This window comes from Hyperolius riggenbachi, chromosome 2 (genome assembly GCF_040937935.1).
Source record: "Hyperolius riggenbachi isolate aHypRig1 chromosome 2, aHypRig1.pri, whole genome shotgun sequence".
Classification (NCBI taxonomy): Eukaryota; Metazoa; Chordata; class Amphibia; order Anura; family Hyperoliidae; genus Hyperolius; species Hyperolius riggenbachi.
The window spans coordinates 352,589,545-352,605,272 of NC_090647.1; the positions used below are offsets into that span (position 1 = coordinate 352,589,545).

Sequence of the window (15,728 nt, forward strand, 5' to 3'; positions counted from 1 at the left end):
CGAACACTACGTGGAAGCACTCAGACCTTAGTCAGATCCAACAGTGTGTTTGAACCAGGAGGACCTGGGAATTCACACTGAGCCAGATTACTACTGTGTTATTATTGTGTTATACTTCAGACTAGTTCCAGGGTGTTGAGACCACGGACCTCACAACCAAGATTAGGAAACTTGTGTATCATTCTGTTATACATCAGACTAGTTCCAGGGTGTAGAGACCACGGACCTCACACCCAAGATTAGGGAACTTGTGTATTATTCTGTTATACATCAGACTAGTTCCAGGGTGTAGAGACCACGGAGTTAAGGGTTACGGTGGGGGTGTAACCCAGAGAGAATCTACAGTTTCTGGTCTTGCGGATGACAACCTCCACGATCATTCTTGGTATGCCATGGTTACATCCTCAGATCAATTGGGCTTCAGGTCAGCTAACGAGCTGGTCTACCCATTGTTATCATCATTGTCTAGTGAAGGTAACATTGGGTAAAACCAAGATTCACATGGAGGGGTTGCCAGACCAGTATTCAGAATTTCCGGATGTGTTTTGTCCCAAGTCAGCAGATAAACTTCCTCCGCATCGTCCTTTTGATTGTCCCATTGATCTCAGGTCTGGTTGTATGCCCTATAGAGGTCATCTCTATAATTTATCTGGGCCAGAGAAATTAGCTATGCAAGAATACATCCGAGAAAATTTAGCTAAAGGCTTTATTCGTCCCTCTCGGTCACCAGCAGGGGCAGGATTATTTTTTGTGAAAAAGGATGGAGGCCTCCGTCCATGCATTGATTATCGGGGCTTAAATAAAATCACAGTAAAAAAATCGCTATCCTCTGCCCTTAATAGACGATTTGTTTACCCAAGTCACCAATGCTAAGATTTTCTCGAAGCTGGATTTAAGGGGTGCATACAACCTTGTGCGTGTCAGGGACGGTGATGAATGGAAGACGGCCTTTAACACACCTGACTGGCATTACGAGTACCTAGTGATGCCCTTCGGGTTGTGTAACGTCCCGGCCGTCTTCCAAGAGCTGATTAACGAGGTCTTCAGAGAGGTATTGGGCAAATTCGTCTTAGTGTACTTAGACGACATACTAATTTTCTCATCCAACCTCTCAGAACACAGGAAACATGTTGGGTTTGTGTTACGGAAGTTAAGACAAAAAATGTTGTATGCTAAGTTGGAAAAGTGCATTTTCGAAGTGACCTCTGTCGCCTTTCTGAGGTACATAATCTCGACCTCTGGCCTCTCTATGGACCCTGGAAAGGTTTCAGCTGTCTTGGAGTGGCCCCAACCTGTAGGACTGAAAGCTCTCCAGAGGTTCCTGGGGTTTGCCAACTACTACAGGAGGTTCATAAACGGGTACTCTACGGTGATTTCACCTCTCACCAAGAAAGGGGCAGATGCTCCCCACTGGTCCCCAGAGGCCCATGTTGCTTTCTCCACTCTGAAGAAATTGTTCTGTTCTGCACCCATACTGAGACATGTTGACGTCACCTTTCCCTTTATTGTGGAGGTAGATGCCTCAGAGGTAGGGGTAGGGGCTGTGCTGTCTCAGCATTCCGGTTTGCAGGGAAAACTGCATCCTTGTGCCTATTTTTCCTGTAGGTTTTCACCCGCAGAGAAAAACTACGATATAGGCAATAGGGAACTTCTAGCCATCAAATTGGCCTTTGAGGAATGGCGACATTGGCTAGAAGGGGCAGAACATACCATTACTGTTTACACTGACCACAAGAATTTGGAGTACATTGAGGGCGCTAAGAGACTTAGCCCCCGACAAGCCCGGTGGTTGTTATTTTTCTCAAGATTCAGATTTGTAATCACGTATACCCCTGGTAGTAAGAACATCAAGGCTGATGCCTTATCCAGGTGTTTTGAGCCCGAGACAGCACAGCCCTCAGACCCAGAGACCATTGTCCCTTAGAAAGTTGTCCTGGCAGCCACTGAGACCTGGAAAGACTGGACTGTCACTTTAAGTCCGTTCCAACAAGATGTTCCAGAGGGGAAGCCTGAGGGGGTCATGTTTGTACCGTTGCCTTTTCGCCTACAGCTGTTGCAGCTGTTTCATTCCCCCAAGAATGCTGGGCATCCTGGGGCCACCAGAACTCAGGATCTCATTGCTAGATGTGCTTGGTGGCCGTCATTGGCAACAGACTGTAAGGAGTATGTAAGAGAATGTGCAGTATGTGCTAGGAGCAAACCCTCCCGTCAGGCACCTGTTGGAACATTGCAGCCTTTGCCAGTTCCGAGTGAGCCGTGGACCCATTTGTCCATGGATTTTGTGGGCGAACTCCCCAGGTCTGAGGGCATGACGGTCATTTGAGTGGTAGTCGATCGATTCAGTAAGATGGCCCATTTTGTCCCCCTGAAAGGACTCCCCTCGGCCCAGGAATTGGCTGATCTCTTCATCCAGCAGTGTCAGATCGGGGAGTTCAATTTGTATCCAAGTTTTGGAGAGCATTCTGCCATCAGTTAGACATGGAGCTTTCTTTTTCATCAGGCTACCACCCACAGACCAATGGCCAGACCGAAAGAGTCAATCAGTCTCTGGAACAGTTTCTGAGATGTTATGTTGCAGATGCACAAACCGACTGGGTCAAATTTTTGCCGTTTGCAGAATTTGCACACAACAACCTGAAAAGTTCCTCTTCAGGATTTTCCCCATTTCAGGTGGTGACGGGAAAATTACCTAAGTTCACCCCATTGCCAGTGGCTTCTACTCCGTTTCCAGCCCTGGAGATTTGGCAGAGGTCTTTAAAACAGATTTGGGGAATGGTTAAAAGAAATCTGGGGAGGGCTTTTCAGAACCAGAAGAAACAGGCTGACAGGAGACGTTCCATAGAATGGGAATTTCTTCCAGGAGATTTGGTCTGGGTGTCCACACGACATTTGGCTCTAAAGCAACTGTCACCCAAGTTGGGTCCCAGATTTGTGGGTCCCTTTCCAGTGAGCAGAAAGATCAATAATGTCACTTATGCCATTGATCTCCCTACCAGCATGCGAGGCGTGAGATCATTTCATGTGTCCTTGCTCAAGCCGGCAGTGCACGTGGATTCCGCTTCACCCCTCCCCCTGTGTTGGTTGGTGACCAACCTGAGTATGAAATTGAAAGGATTCTGGACTCACAGCTTGTGCAGAACTCCATGCAGTATTTGGTTCACTGGAAGGGGAATGGCATAGAGGAAAGAACTTGGGTGCCAGATTGTCGTATGCACGCAGAGGAATTAAAGAAGGAATTCCATAACTTGCATCCTGGAAAGCCTGGTGGGAAGTGTCCGGAGTCCACTCCTCAGGGGGGGGGGGGTACTGTGAGAGAACGCGGAAAAGCTGCCACGTGTGCTGACAGCAAGGCGGCTAATTCCGCGTCCAGCACGGTGGTTTGCACGCAGAAGCATGTGTCTGGTACTGTGAGAGAACGCGGAAAAGCCGACATGTGTACTGATAGCAAGGCGGCTGGTTCCGCGTCCAGTGCGGCGGTTTGTACGCAGCAGCATGCGTCTGGTGTGGCTGGGTCTGTTAGTTCACACAGATTCAGGAATACGCGCGCGCGCACTGAGAGGCAGAACTTGTATGACGGCCAAGGGGGGATCAGCTGACCAGGCTGGTCAGCTGACCTCAGAGCAAGTGGCTATTGGTCTATCACTCAGGGGTGGCGCCAGAGAGCGCTACTCTATATATAGTTACTGCTGGACAGTCGCAAGTTGTCTGCCATTGCGAACACTACGTGGAAGCACTCAGACCTTAGTCAGATCCAACAGTGTGTTTGAACCAGGAGGACCTGGGAATTCACACTGAGCCAGATTACTACTGTGTTATTATTGTGTTATACTTCAGACTAGTTCCAGGGTGTTGAGACCACGGACCTCACACCCAAGATTAGGGAACTTGTGTATTATTCTGTTATACATCAGACTAGTTCCAGGGTGTAGAGACCACAGACCTCACACCCAAGACTAGGCATTGTTTGATATCTGTTATGACCTATTGCTTTCCTGACTACCTCTCCGCACGCATATCTGATCATCCGTTGCCAACCCTGCCTGCCTTGGATACCGAATCAGCCTTCTGTCTTTGTACTTTGTCTGTCTGTGTGTTGCCGTCCTGGCTTGCCCGACCTTGAGAGCTATCTCTCTCCAGATCTATCTCTCTCCAGATCAGCTAGTGACATCCACCTTCAGGTGTCACTCACTCACTGGTCCTTCCTACCTTCAGCCTGAGACTCCACCCCTTGGAAGATCTCAGGCTGCTGGAAGGTTCTCGTGCTTCTCAAAAGAGCAGTGTTGCCCACACTGCCAAGTACCACCTGCTCATCAGGTGGATTACTCAAAGTAAATACTGTTGCACCAAACACCCATGATATATACAGGTGTCCAGAGGTTAGTACTATATCTGTATTATTTTAATAATTAGCTCAGTATGATTCTGACCTCCAATTTAGTGTTTCTTTTTACAGTACCCGCTATTATAGTGTGCACTATCATACTTCCTCCTACAATAGGTGAAAATAACAGGGGACCCCTGCAGAGTACTCAAGGAACCCTACGGTTTAGAAAGCCTGCATTGGAGATATTTCTGTAGATGCTATTGATTTTAATAGGCTGAGATTCCACTTCCAAATCCACATGTGGCTTCAGTGGCAACGAAGCCTTGGGGGCCTGAGCAGCTCTGTCTAGAATCCGTTAATCAATCTGTGTCCAGGTTGCAGTGAATCAAGTATGAGGTGTTTGGAGATCCCTGGTGATGTCTTAGTAATTCAGGTCCCAACAGTATCTTTTTTAAAATATTAAATCCTGGTGATCGGAGTTTATTGGAAAAAGAGAACTTCTCACTGCTGGTGTCTGCATGAGACTGAAATCACAGCCTTACTAGGACTGAAAGCATCCTTTTCCTAGCTCGTTGGTATGCTGTAGCCAACACCCTCAGCTGCATTGATGACAAGTGTTCTCTGGGATAACTCAAGTGTTAGGAACACCAGAGATCTCATGACCTCCTCTCTGAATGCCAAACATCTCTACATCTTAAAGCAAACTTGAGCTTAACTTGCCTCTACTGGTTGCCATTTCTGCAATGTTGTAAATACCTAAATAACATTCTGCAAGTGCACAGTATCTTCCTACCTTGCTGGCCACAGCTGCAAGAATGTATTGTCGCTGCTTTATTTTATTTTTTGGGCAATTCTGCAAATTATTTCTCATGCAGAATTGATGTTCCTAATTTAGATCTGAAATTGCTCCAGGTGTTAAAAGATTATTCTTGCCTCTGCAGTTCCCCTAACAGAAAATTGTTTACTCTTGAATCGTACAGAGAGATCAAACATTCCTCATGCTGTATTGACTTCACAAAGAAGAGAGGTACTGAACAATTAAATATTCCAAAGATCTAGTGAAAAGAGTCATAGGTGTGAAATTTAAATAGTACGTCTACAACTAAGATTGTGAGGGGAGCTTAGTCCTCTTTCTTGTCTGCAGTGGAGTTCCTGAGGTACACTTCCAACATAGTCAACATTTTTATTAATCCCATCATCACCCATACATAAAGTGTTCAGAGAGGAGCCAAGATTTTTTTTTTAAAACTGGGTTTTACACACCAACTGTGAAATTCTGCTTACTCTATTTTTCGGACTACTCTTGACACAGACTTAAAAATAGTGTTAAGTAAGTGTTATTCCATATTAGGTGAGAAGCACTTGAGCTCCTCTCCATAGGCTCTCAAGTAAAGCACTTTCACTGAAGTTTCTTATGTTGCTTTACCTTATCTTATTTCTTAGTGTAAAATTGTACATCTATGCCCAGACAAAGTGCAAGTGATTGATGGTACTTCCATGGTCATTGTTAAATCACTGTGGAAGAGACCAGTGGCTATCTATGCAGACCCCCCAATTTTTACCAGAACCTGCACTGGCTAATTGTCCTCTGGAGCACACGACCAGCAGCTGTGGAAGACAGATTTACCTGTAGTGAACGAGAAATATGAAGTGGGAGTCTGAATCTATTGTTTCTTCTTGATGTATTCAAGGGTTTGCTTTTCACTAAAGTCATTTTGCTAAATTCTACATTTAGACTTCCTTGTTTAGTTACTGTGGAAGAATTATTGAAGTAATAAAATCTAATAAAAAGTGCATTTTAAAATAAATGTATAAAAGGAATCCAAGGTGAGAAGAGGAAGCCATATTTATTTATTTTTAAAACAATACCAGTTGCTTGGCAGTTCTGCTGATCTTTCTGGTCAGTAGTGTATGAAACACAAACCTGTAACAAGCATGCAGCTAATCTTGTCAGACTTCAGTCAGAAACATGTGTTTGCTTGAAGTGGGATTAAAGTGTCTGAAGACTCTGGGAGGAGGGCGGGTAACGAATACACAATTAGCAAGAGGAGAAAAAAAAGAGTGAGGGAGGAAAGAATGTCAGGAGGTCAAAGGTAACCAATATGGAAACTGTCTAGAAAAGGATTTTCTGCTTTTCCTTTATAAAATTCACAGGAACCATAACGTGGACAGTGCAATACTGTCAAGAACTAGTATTTATCTACTTATATATGTGTTTTTTATTTCTAGGTTAGCATGGGCGTGACTTGTTCTTTAAAGTATTAGAGGCAGTGGCTCAGCAGGACAGCCAGCCAATTTGCATTGTTTAAAGCGGACCCGAGGCGGCATCACAAAATACAAAAAAAACATACTACCCAATCCAGCTTTTCTTCCAGATCCTAACGAGCCGTTTTGCGCCATTCTCCATCACTCTGTTCGTCCTCCGCAGCCTACAATCATCAGCAGATGAATCCAAGATGTCCACAACCCACAAGTACTTCCTGGGTCTCGGCTTAGTTGGTGATTGGAGGAGGTGGGGGAAGAAGTAATGGAGGCGGGGAGCAATCTGCGGGATGCGGGGAGCGAGGTAGTGTATCGATGCAAGGGGGGCAATGCAAGGGAGGCGGGGAGAGCAGGAAGATTGACAAATGGCAGATAAACCGAGGCTAGCGACAAGCAGGTTGTCGCTAATTTTTCATTGGGCACAGCAGAGAGGAGGGGGGGCTGGCAATGTCACCAGAGGACACAGAGGCATGTCACTGGGCAGAGAACATGCGTCTGTGTCCTATATTGTATATATGATCCACAGTGGCGTAGCTAGACGTTATGGGGCCCCATAGCAACATTTTTGTTGGGTCATCATATCTAGGCACTCTTGAGCAATAATATCTGGTCGCACCCTATGGATATGAGTTGATTGGCCTCTTTACATTCTCATGCAATCAACACTGTGTATAGTCCATGAGCACTGAGACAAATTAGAGGATGGAGCAACCAAGCAAAGTTAATAGTGAACACACTAGGTACCATCTGGGCCCCTTTTTTCTGCAGGGCCCCATAGCAGTTGCTATGGCTGCTATGGCTATTGCTACGTCCCTGATGATCCGCCTCGGGCAAACCTGAAGCAAAAAAAACGAAACTTTTATAATGAATTGTATGAATTGTATGTGTAGTATGGATAATGAATAAAACATTAGTAGCAAAGAAAAAAGTTTTTTTTATTTCAAAAAGTTTTTATTGGGATAACAGGCACATTATTAAAGTACTTCTCCATTAATACAGTATGAAAAAGTCTTTATTTTTATATGAGACTCTTTTCTTTTCTATTAATGTTCTATTTCTTATTTGTACTACACATACAATTAATTATCTCATAAGTTTATTTTCAGTTCAGGTTTGCTTTAAAAGGTAAACAAATAGGTCAGCCTCCACATGTCTCTCACCTTGGGTTTCCTTTATGCAGCCATATACTTGGTGGACACAAAATATTATTTGGAAATACTGGTGTATCAAAGACAAGATCAAAAGGATTTTGTTTGACCCCCTGATCCTTTTCTGCATCGTCATGTATTTATCTTTTGAATGTCTTTGCAGTTATGAAGATTTCTATGTGTCCTGTTCTCTGAGTCATGGTGGGAAAGAGCTGTGCAGTCCTCTACAGACCCGCAAGATCCATGTCTACAAGTACCTCTTCCATCTCATTCTATGGGACCAGATGTAAGCTGTGTTTTGTCCTGTGAATTTGTTTATTAGAATGTTTTTCTTGTTTAGATAGAGATTTAAGGAACTTCTTATTAAAGTGAAATGTTGGGAGAGAGATGGCCAGTACAGCTTGTAAAAATTATTAGTGAACAGTGAGAAAGAGAGGCACTTATATCAATGCAGAGTAAAACGGCAAGGTTGTGGGTGCCGGGACTGACAGACTGGCTTGACGGAAACAGTATTTAAAAGTTTTAAAATTTTGCTTAGGAGGCAGTGGTGGACTTACCTCCCATAAGCAGACACAACAAACTGTGTATTCACAAACGGGATATTTATTGGTATACTCCAAAAATATTTTTGGAGTATACCAATAAATATCCCGTTTGTGAATACACAGTTTGTTGTGTCTGCTTATGGGAGGTAAGTCCACCACTGCCTCCTAAGCAAAATTTTAAAACTTTTAAATACTATTTTTATCCTTTTTGGCGCCTCTGTTCTCTATTATAACACTTTTGTATCCACCTTTGGTGGAGGGGGATACCCCGTCTTGTCTTCAAGCCTACAGAGAGCGACTTCTTAATCCTGAGTGGGGACAGGCTAATCTCCTCACCTGCCTATACAGTGGTTACCTGGAGGTAACCCTGGTTTGTGAGTATTCAATTTATACTCGTTCTAATTATCCATTTGCCTTGACATACTACACCATATTGGGCTCTCGGTTCTTCTCTTTCTCTCTTTAGACTGGCTTGACGGCCACTTTGTGGTCCTAGCGCGTGTTCATAGCACAGACAAATGTCACTGTTTCAAATAGTAGTTTGACTGCACCATGAACAACCACCAGGAGCGTGAAACGGCTGTCTAGCCAGCCAGTCGATCCCGGAACCCACTTTCTGTAACCTTGCTGCTTTACCCTGCATTGATGTATGTGCCACCCTTTCTCACTGTTCAATAAACATTGTTGCAAGCTGTGCAGGCCATTTCTCTCCCATCATTGCATATCAAGGATCTGTTCACCAGGCCTGTGCACGCTACACCGCAACCAGAGGAATAGAAAGATCAAACCAGTCATATTTACAAGAGGGGTGCAAGTTTCCTTCAGCCGCGAAGTGCTGGTTTTTCTTCCGTTCTTTCACACACCCATCTTGTTGACTTATTAAAGTAACACTGTACTGGATCTATGCATATGAACCACAGATATATGCAGAAACAGAATTGTTTACTGAAACATCATTCAGATCAGTTTATTTGTACATCATGTCAAACTGGCAGAGCATTATGGCTATTCTGAAGCCAAAATGCAAAGCTAGGCTACTGATGCAACTTTACGACTGTTGTGTAATAAATGGGCCTTGCAGGGTCCCCTTTATCAAGGCGCAGTACAGATCATAACCACCACCACTGGAGCAGGTGAATTCTAAACTAGGATGCTGATTCAGAAGAGCAAATGTGTTCAATGAATATTTAAAGAATCACACACCGATGGTTATAAGTGGAGGGTGCAGGATAGGTAGCCAGCGGAAATCAATATAATTAAGAAAGGTCTGCACACCCCAATTCAGGAAATGAGTTCTATTGTTCCAACACCAAATGCATCATCTGACTATTAAGCCAACAATCGTTTTGGGTCATCACAGAGTCCCCTTTGTCAAGACACAGTACAGATCATAACAACCACTTACGATTTAAATCCCTGAAATAAGGCTTACTCCATTAGGCCTCTTGCACACTGCAAGTGATTCCGATTCAGATTCCCCTTTTTAATCAGTTTTTACATCCGATTCAGATTCCGATTTGCAGTGTGCAGGGAGCAAACTGCAAATCGGAATCTGAATCGGATGTAAAAACTGATTAAAAAGCGGAATCTGAATCGTAATCACTTGCAGGCCTTACTTTGTGGACTTTTTGTGCTGGAAATGACGTCTGCTTTGTTTTAAGAAGACTACACTAAACCAAAGCCTGAATTGGAAGCACTGAAATAGAGTTTATCAAATAGATGGGAGTTGTAAAAATAGATCAAATCAGGCAGTCTTGCATTTTAAATGTTTATAAATAGGCCCTACACACATTATTTTCAGTTCTGCATTTGTACAGTTCAGTGAACAGGAACAGGTTTGTTTTTGTACTTTAATAACAGATTCTTGTCACACAGTTGCTCTTCTGCTGCATAGTAAACTGTCAGCATGTGGTCTCACTGCATTACAGCTACTTCTATACCGGAAAATAATTTTACAAAATGCTATATATTAAAAAAAAAAAATCCTATAAATACTTTACTGGTCAAAACAGCTTCCCAGAATTGCAAAATGAACTCTTCGAAATCTCAGTGTTTCTTGACTTCCTTTTGACATTGCTGGAGTTGACACCCATTATAATGTTGGGAATGCTTATGTGCCACAACCATAGCCCATATAGTGATGTTGTTGCCATACACCTCCCAATGTACAGTCAACAAGCAGTGGTCAAGGCCAGCAACAACCAGGGGCTCAGGTTAACCAAGCGGCTACTTAGGGCCTTGCCCACAGCAGGGGGCTGCCAAGGCTGCCCTGTCTGTGACTTAAATGAAAACAACGTAAATCGAGCACTTCACAAGAAAACCAGCTGCCAGAGGTTATTTCCAATCCACGGTGGAACTGCCAACAATGCATCTGTAATCCTCAGCGCTGCTGTGACAATCACTCCTGCTACTGTAGCCTGCAATCACTCAGTGCTCAATTGGTACACAGTGGCCACCACCAAAGGACAAACCACAGGCCAGTAGATTTGACAGCAGGGAGTTACACTTTTTATTTCACAGTCTGTAATAATTAAAAACAAGTCACTTACATTGTGGGTCCATGCATACTGGACCCTCAATACATGTGAAATAAAAAGTGCAACTCCCTTCTGTTAAACCTACGGAGCCTGGCCTGTGGTTTATCCTTTGTTGGTGGCCACTGTGTACCAATTGAGCACTGGGTGATTGCAGGCTACAGCAGCAGTAGTGATTGTCACAGCAGCGCTGAGGATTACAGATACACTGTCTGTGACTTGTGTGGCCAACGCTGCCTCCCTATTACCCACACACAGACCTTGAATCAGTGGCAATGTAAACATAGGGAAGAGTGGCGCAATGACCACAGAGTACACTTCAGATGTTGCAGTGAAGTCAATGCTCATTTTCTGCATTTGTAGTGTGCTGCACGTTTACTGTGTGATCTCTTTGGACACTGCTGATCTGCAGGCTTGTGAGTGTTAGACTTGCTGGGGAAGCAGGAAGCTACATACCCCCACTGACACCATATTCCTATACGGGGGCACAACTTTGGCTACAAGTATTGGGGTGGCTACCAATACTGGGGGGACACCTTTTAGATCCCTATACCGGGGGTGGCTACCTATATTATGGGGGTGAGGTTTGCACCTTTGGCTACCTACCTATACTGAAGGGCTACCTATTGAGGGGGAGGATGGGACACTTTTGGCTACCTATTATTATGGTCTCTGAAGCTGTGCCGCTTAGGACCATGAAAAACCTTAGCAGCACCTCTGTTCTCAACTCACACTTAATATTTGAGAGCAAGAACCATACAATATAATAGTAGAATAGTAGTTGGTATATTTTGAGCCCAACTGGGACTGTTATTCACAACAACAAGTGAGACTGAACAATGATAGTATGATATGAATATTAATATTGGCATGACAATCACTGTCATGGTTATCCAAGCAGGGCATCCTTAAGTTACGGAGAACCAGAACAGCAAAGTTGCTTGCAGTGGATCAAAAAAAGCTCTACCGTCAGCACTAAAAAGATTTGAAGGGTTAGGCATACTATTGTGCAGTGATGCAATTTTTTTTCTTGTACCATGGAACTGCAATTATCTTCGGTTTTTATAAAACAGTCTTAAATTTGGTGTGGTCAGTGAAAAGGATAGGATTAGTGAATGTTTAGGGCTAATACCCCATATATACATCCTTACTTTCAGTGCTGATATCGGACAGTACCCCCCAAAAGTGGCATATTAATGGAAGATGCAATTACATCAGCATCCTGGACCACCAAAGGGCTCACCTATAGTCTTACATTAACCTCAGCATTAGCTCCTCATCGATGTTACAGTAGTAATGAAAACCTCTGTATGCACTTTGAATTAAGAAACTGCCCCTCTTTAGTTTACACCTCTCACTCCGTGGCTATTGTTGGAACTATGTTGGGGTTCCATGCAATGTTTGGCAGGGCCCATTGTAATATTTGTAGTGAAGCAATGGCTTTCTAGCTATGCCACTGGTAACCCCATTGCTGAAAAGCAGTATATCATTCCAGATGGCTGTAGTTCTAAGCACTGGTGAACAGTAAACCTGTTGGGGAAGGAATTTTTCCGTAGAAAGATCATTTTCTCTGAACGTATAAAGGAAAATGCATTTTAAGCAGTGCCAACACATAGTTACTGGAATGAATGTGTAAAATCTGTGCTGGAAAAAAGGCAGAGTACAGTACATGAAGATTTGTATCCTCCTCTGAGAAGAGCAGGGTGTAGATGCCTTCTTCCTTAGCTTTCTGTCTCCCTGGGGTCTTTCATCTCAGCTGTTCTCCCCAAAATAGCTTGCCAGGGCATTGAGTCAGTCTGAGTCCTGCTCCCTCCCAGAGAGCAAGGGCCGGCATATGGCAAACTAAATTTAGAAAGTGTTGGCCTGTTGGATTGAGAGACGAAAGAGGAAACTGGAAGCAAAATAGACCATCTGGGAAAGAAGAATAGGAGCCCTGTGAGGGTGAATAGGAAAAAATGCACTGAAATTTGTTTGCAGGGGGATTGAAGAGGTGAGGTGGAAAAGAAGCGAATCTGCAGCTGCTGCCGCTACTGAGGTGGAATGTTTGTGTCCTGGGAGGATGTGAGCCTTTCCGCTGCTGAATCCTTCATGATATCGAAGCTGAGAAGCTGAACTGATAAACAGATCAGAAGGGAAGAGTATTCCCTGTAGTCTATGCAGGATTTAACTTTTGTCTGATGTCCAGGGAGGTTAACCCTGTTAGTCCTGACATTTGAAGAGCAGCTATTTCTGAACAAGGTAATGATGATGTGCTGTAATTTTGTGTCTAAATTAATTTAGAACTAAATCTGAATAAAGACAACAGTCCAACACATAGCACAGTTACTATAGTAACAATATCTTATCTTTTAAAATAATACTGTCCATAATTGCATTGGGAAACATACCTGAGATACTGCAGTACTGATGACCTCTATTTGCTGAGCTAGTAAGCACCACCCCCATTGTTCTGTACCTGTGTTCACATGGCTTCTCTCCTCTTACCTTGCACCAATGACAATTCAGGTATTGCTATTAATGGAGGGAAAAGAAAACATTGTAATATTAACAGGCAAAAAAAAAAAAAAAAAAAGATTCGGCCTGCGCAAGGCTATTCCTGCTACTAAACTGCAGTTTCTTCCTATTTTTTAGAAAAGGTTAGATAAGGAAGCTTTTAGATCAGCTGTCATTAGAGCGCTATCAAATGAGCTATCTTGACCTCCTCCTACAAAATTTGGCTTTCCTTGGTTATTATCTCCCCCTAAACCTAATACACTAATCTAAGAAAATATAGCAGGCATATGAAATTATTTCTACCGGGAGATAACATGATTATGCCTAGCAAAAATATTCAACAGGAGCATTTTTTTTAATGGTGCAACTGGTCTGCAAATGTCTGGTGTGATTCCTTTAAACAGAGAAATCACAAGAAAATCGTATAGCATCGTGTTTGGTATGCAATTTTGGGGGGGCTTTTATTGACTTAAACCCACACACAATGACAGAAAAATGCAGCAGGCGCTGTGTTTGCATTAAGAGAAAAGTCCAAGCGCTTAGTGGTGACCGCAGTGGAAACGGCACACTGCAATTTTTCTTTGACGGTGCAATTGGCCAAATTCATGCGTTCTGAAAATGGGATCGGAACCCATGAAGTGGAGAAGAACCTTGAGCCAGATAAGCTTAAAGTGAACCTCCGGACTAAAAATCGACCCAGCAGCACTGAAAAGGCTTGGTGTTTCTTTAACAGTTTCACAGCATCAGAACTTTGTTTCTCTTATACAAGCTTCATTTTTAGCTGCACAGAAGAAAACTGCCCAGGCTTTTTTCCCCTGATGCTGTGCAAAGCATGATGGGATTTCTGATTTTGTTGTTCTCGTTCTGCTGTTTTGGTGCAATTTTTTGGGGTTTTACATTTTGAATTTGACATTTGAAGCCTAGCGTGTGGAGCTGGGAGGGGTAATCAGGACACAGGACAGTTGGAACTGTGTCTCCTGCTCCTTGTCACCTCCTTTCAACCAAAAAGATGGCTGCTCCCATGACAAAGATGGCAGCCCCCATGAATCACAAACATTTGCCTGTTCTTTCAAAACAGGGTGGGTAAGATATTATATTACCTATCTATTCTAATTAACATAACTAATGTAACTTAATGACAGTATGTTTGTTTAGGCTGAAGTTCCCCTTTAAAGCCTAACTAAACCCAACATTCTTTTCTGCGGTTGGATCAAGCAAGGAAAGGGTAGAATCACTGCTGGGTTTTAAATGCTGTCTGGGTTCATAGTGACAAGTGTAACCAACGGTAACCTGCTCAGGTTAGGTTATCCTGAGTCGCCGTTGCTCGATCCTCCAGTGGGTCACCAATCCACTTCAAGTAATGCAATAAACAAGGGAGAAGGCACACAACAGGCTTTTCAACTTGCATTTATCTAAACTTTAGCAAATACACGACATGTTGTGGGGTAACACCCTTCGGGTTACCCTGAAAAATGTTGTGTATTTGCTAAAGTGCAGATAAACGCAAGTTGAAAAGCCTGTTGTGTGCCTTCTCCCTTGTTTATTGGATTCACAGTGAGGAGAATTTTGATCACTTTGTGTTTCTCTTACGGTTGTGAAAGAACAGGAAGTGACATAAAATGTCCTAAACAGAGACACAGAACAGACTATAATAAAAATACCAAAAATATATAGAGGATAGGTTTAAACCTCTGTTCAAATTTTTTTGCTGACGGTAGCCTCGCTGGGGAAATTTCCTTCACTCATGTCTCACAAGTCTCACATAACAGGACATGAGAGAAAATGTCTTCCCCACTTTCCAAAAACTGACCAGAAATGTTGCTTTTAGTTGGGCTGCAAAGCTGAAATTTAACTACATTCAGAAAAGTGGAAAAACTCCTCTGGGAACTCTGGTTTCCTCCCTCACCCCAAAACCATACAGATAAGTTAATTGGTTTTCTCCTGAAATTGGCTCTAGACTACAATATACTGTACCTATAACTATGGCAGGGATTAGATTGTGAGCACTTCTGAGGGACGGTTAGCGATAAGACTATAATGTACAGTGCTGCGGGAAGATGTCAGCTCTATATAAATACTAAATAATACTAATAACAAACTGTAAAGCAGCATTCCTTGCAGCCATGTGGAGCCCTAGAGATCAGAGGGGAGTTATTCAGAAAACAGGCGACATGGAATAAGTAAGGCAGTAGGGCATGAAAGCTTACTGTTTTCTATTCTTGTGAGCACAGCTCAGACAAGTTTTTCCAAGCAAAACCCCATTGTTCTCATCCTCCCTTTGAATTGACCTCAGATGGCTCCTGTAAATCAATGCAGTCTTTTATAATTGCCCATAACTGCTGGGGGTTATGTGGTCTTTACACCATGCAACCTTCAGTGACCAGTAATAGGCTGATATTAAAACACTTTCCAACTAATCCTA

General features: G+C 43.2%; 1 protein-coding gene across 1 annotated transcript in view; it reads left to right on the forward strand.

Annotated features, from left to right (window-relative positions):
* The window catches only part of PIK3C2B (phosphatidylinositol-4-phosphate 3-kinase catalytic subunit type 2 beta), a 274,534-nt gene that overhangs the window by 160,018 nt on the left and 98,788 nt on the right, over nucleotides 1-15,728 (forward strand). The window contains exon 12 of the mRNA XM_068269615.1: nucleotides 7,898-8,020. Coding sequence (XP_068125716.1) covers nucleotides 7,898-8,020 — 123 coding nt within the window. The remainder of the gene's footprint in view (nucleotides 1-7,897; nucleotides 8,021-15,728) is intronic.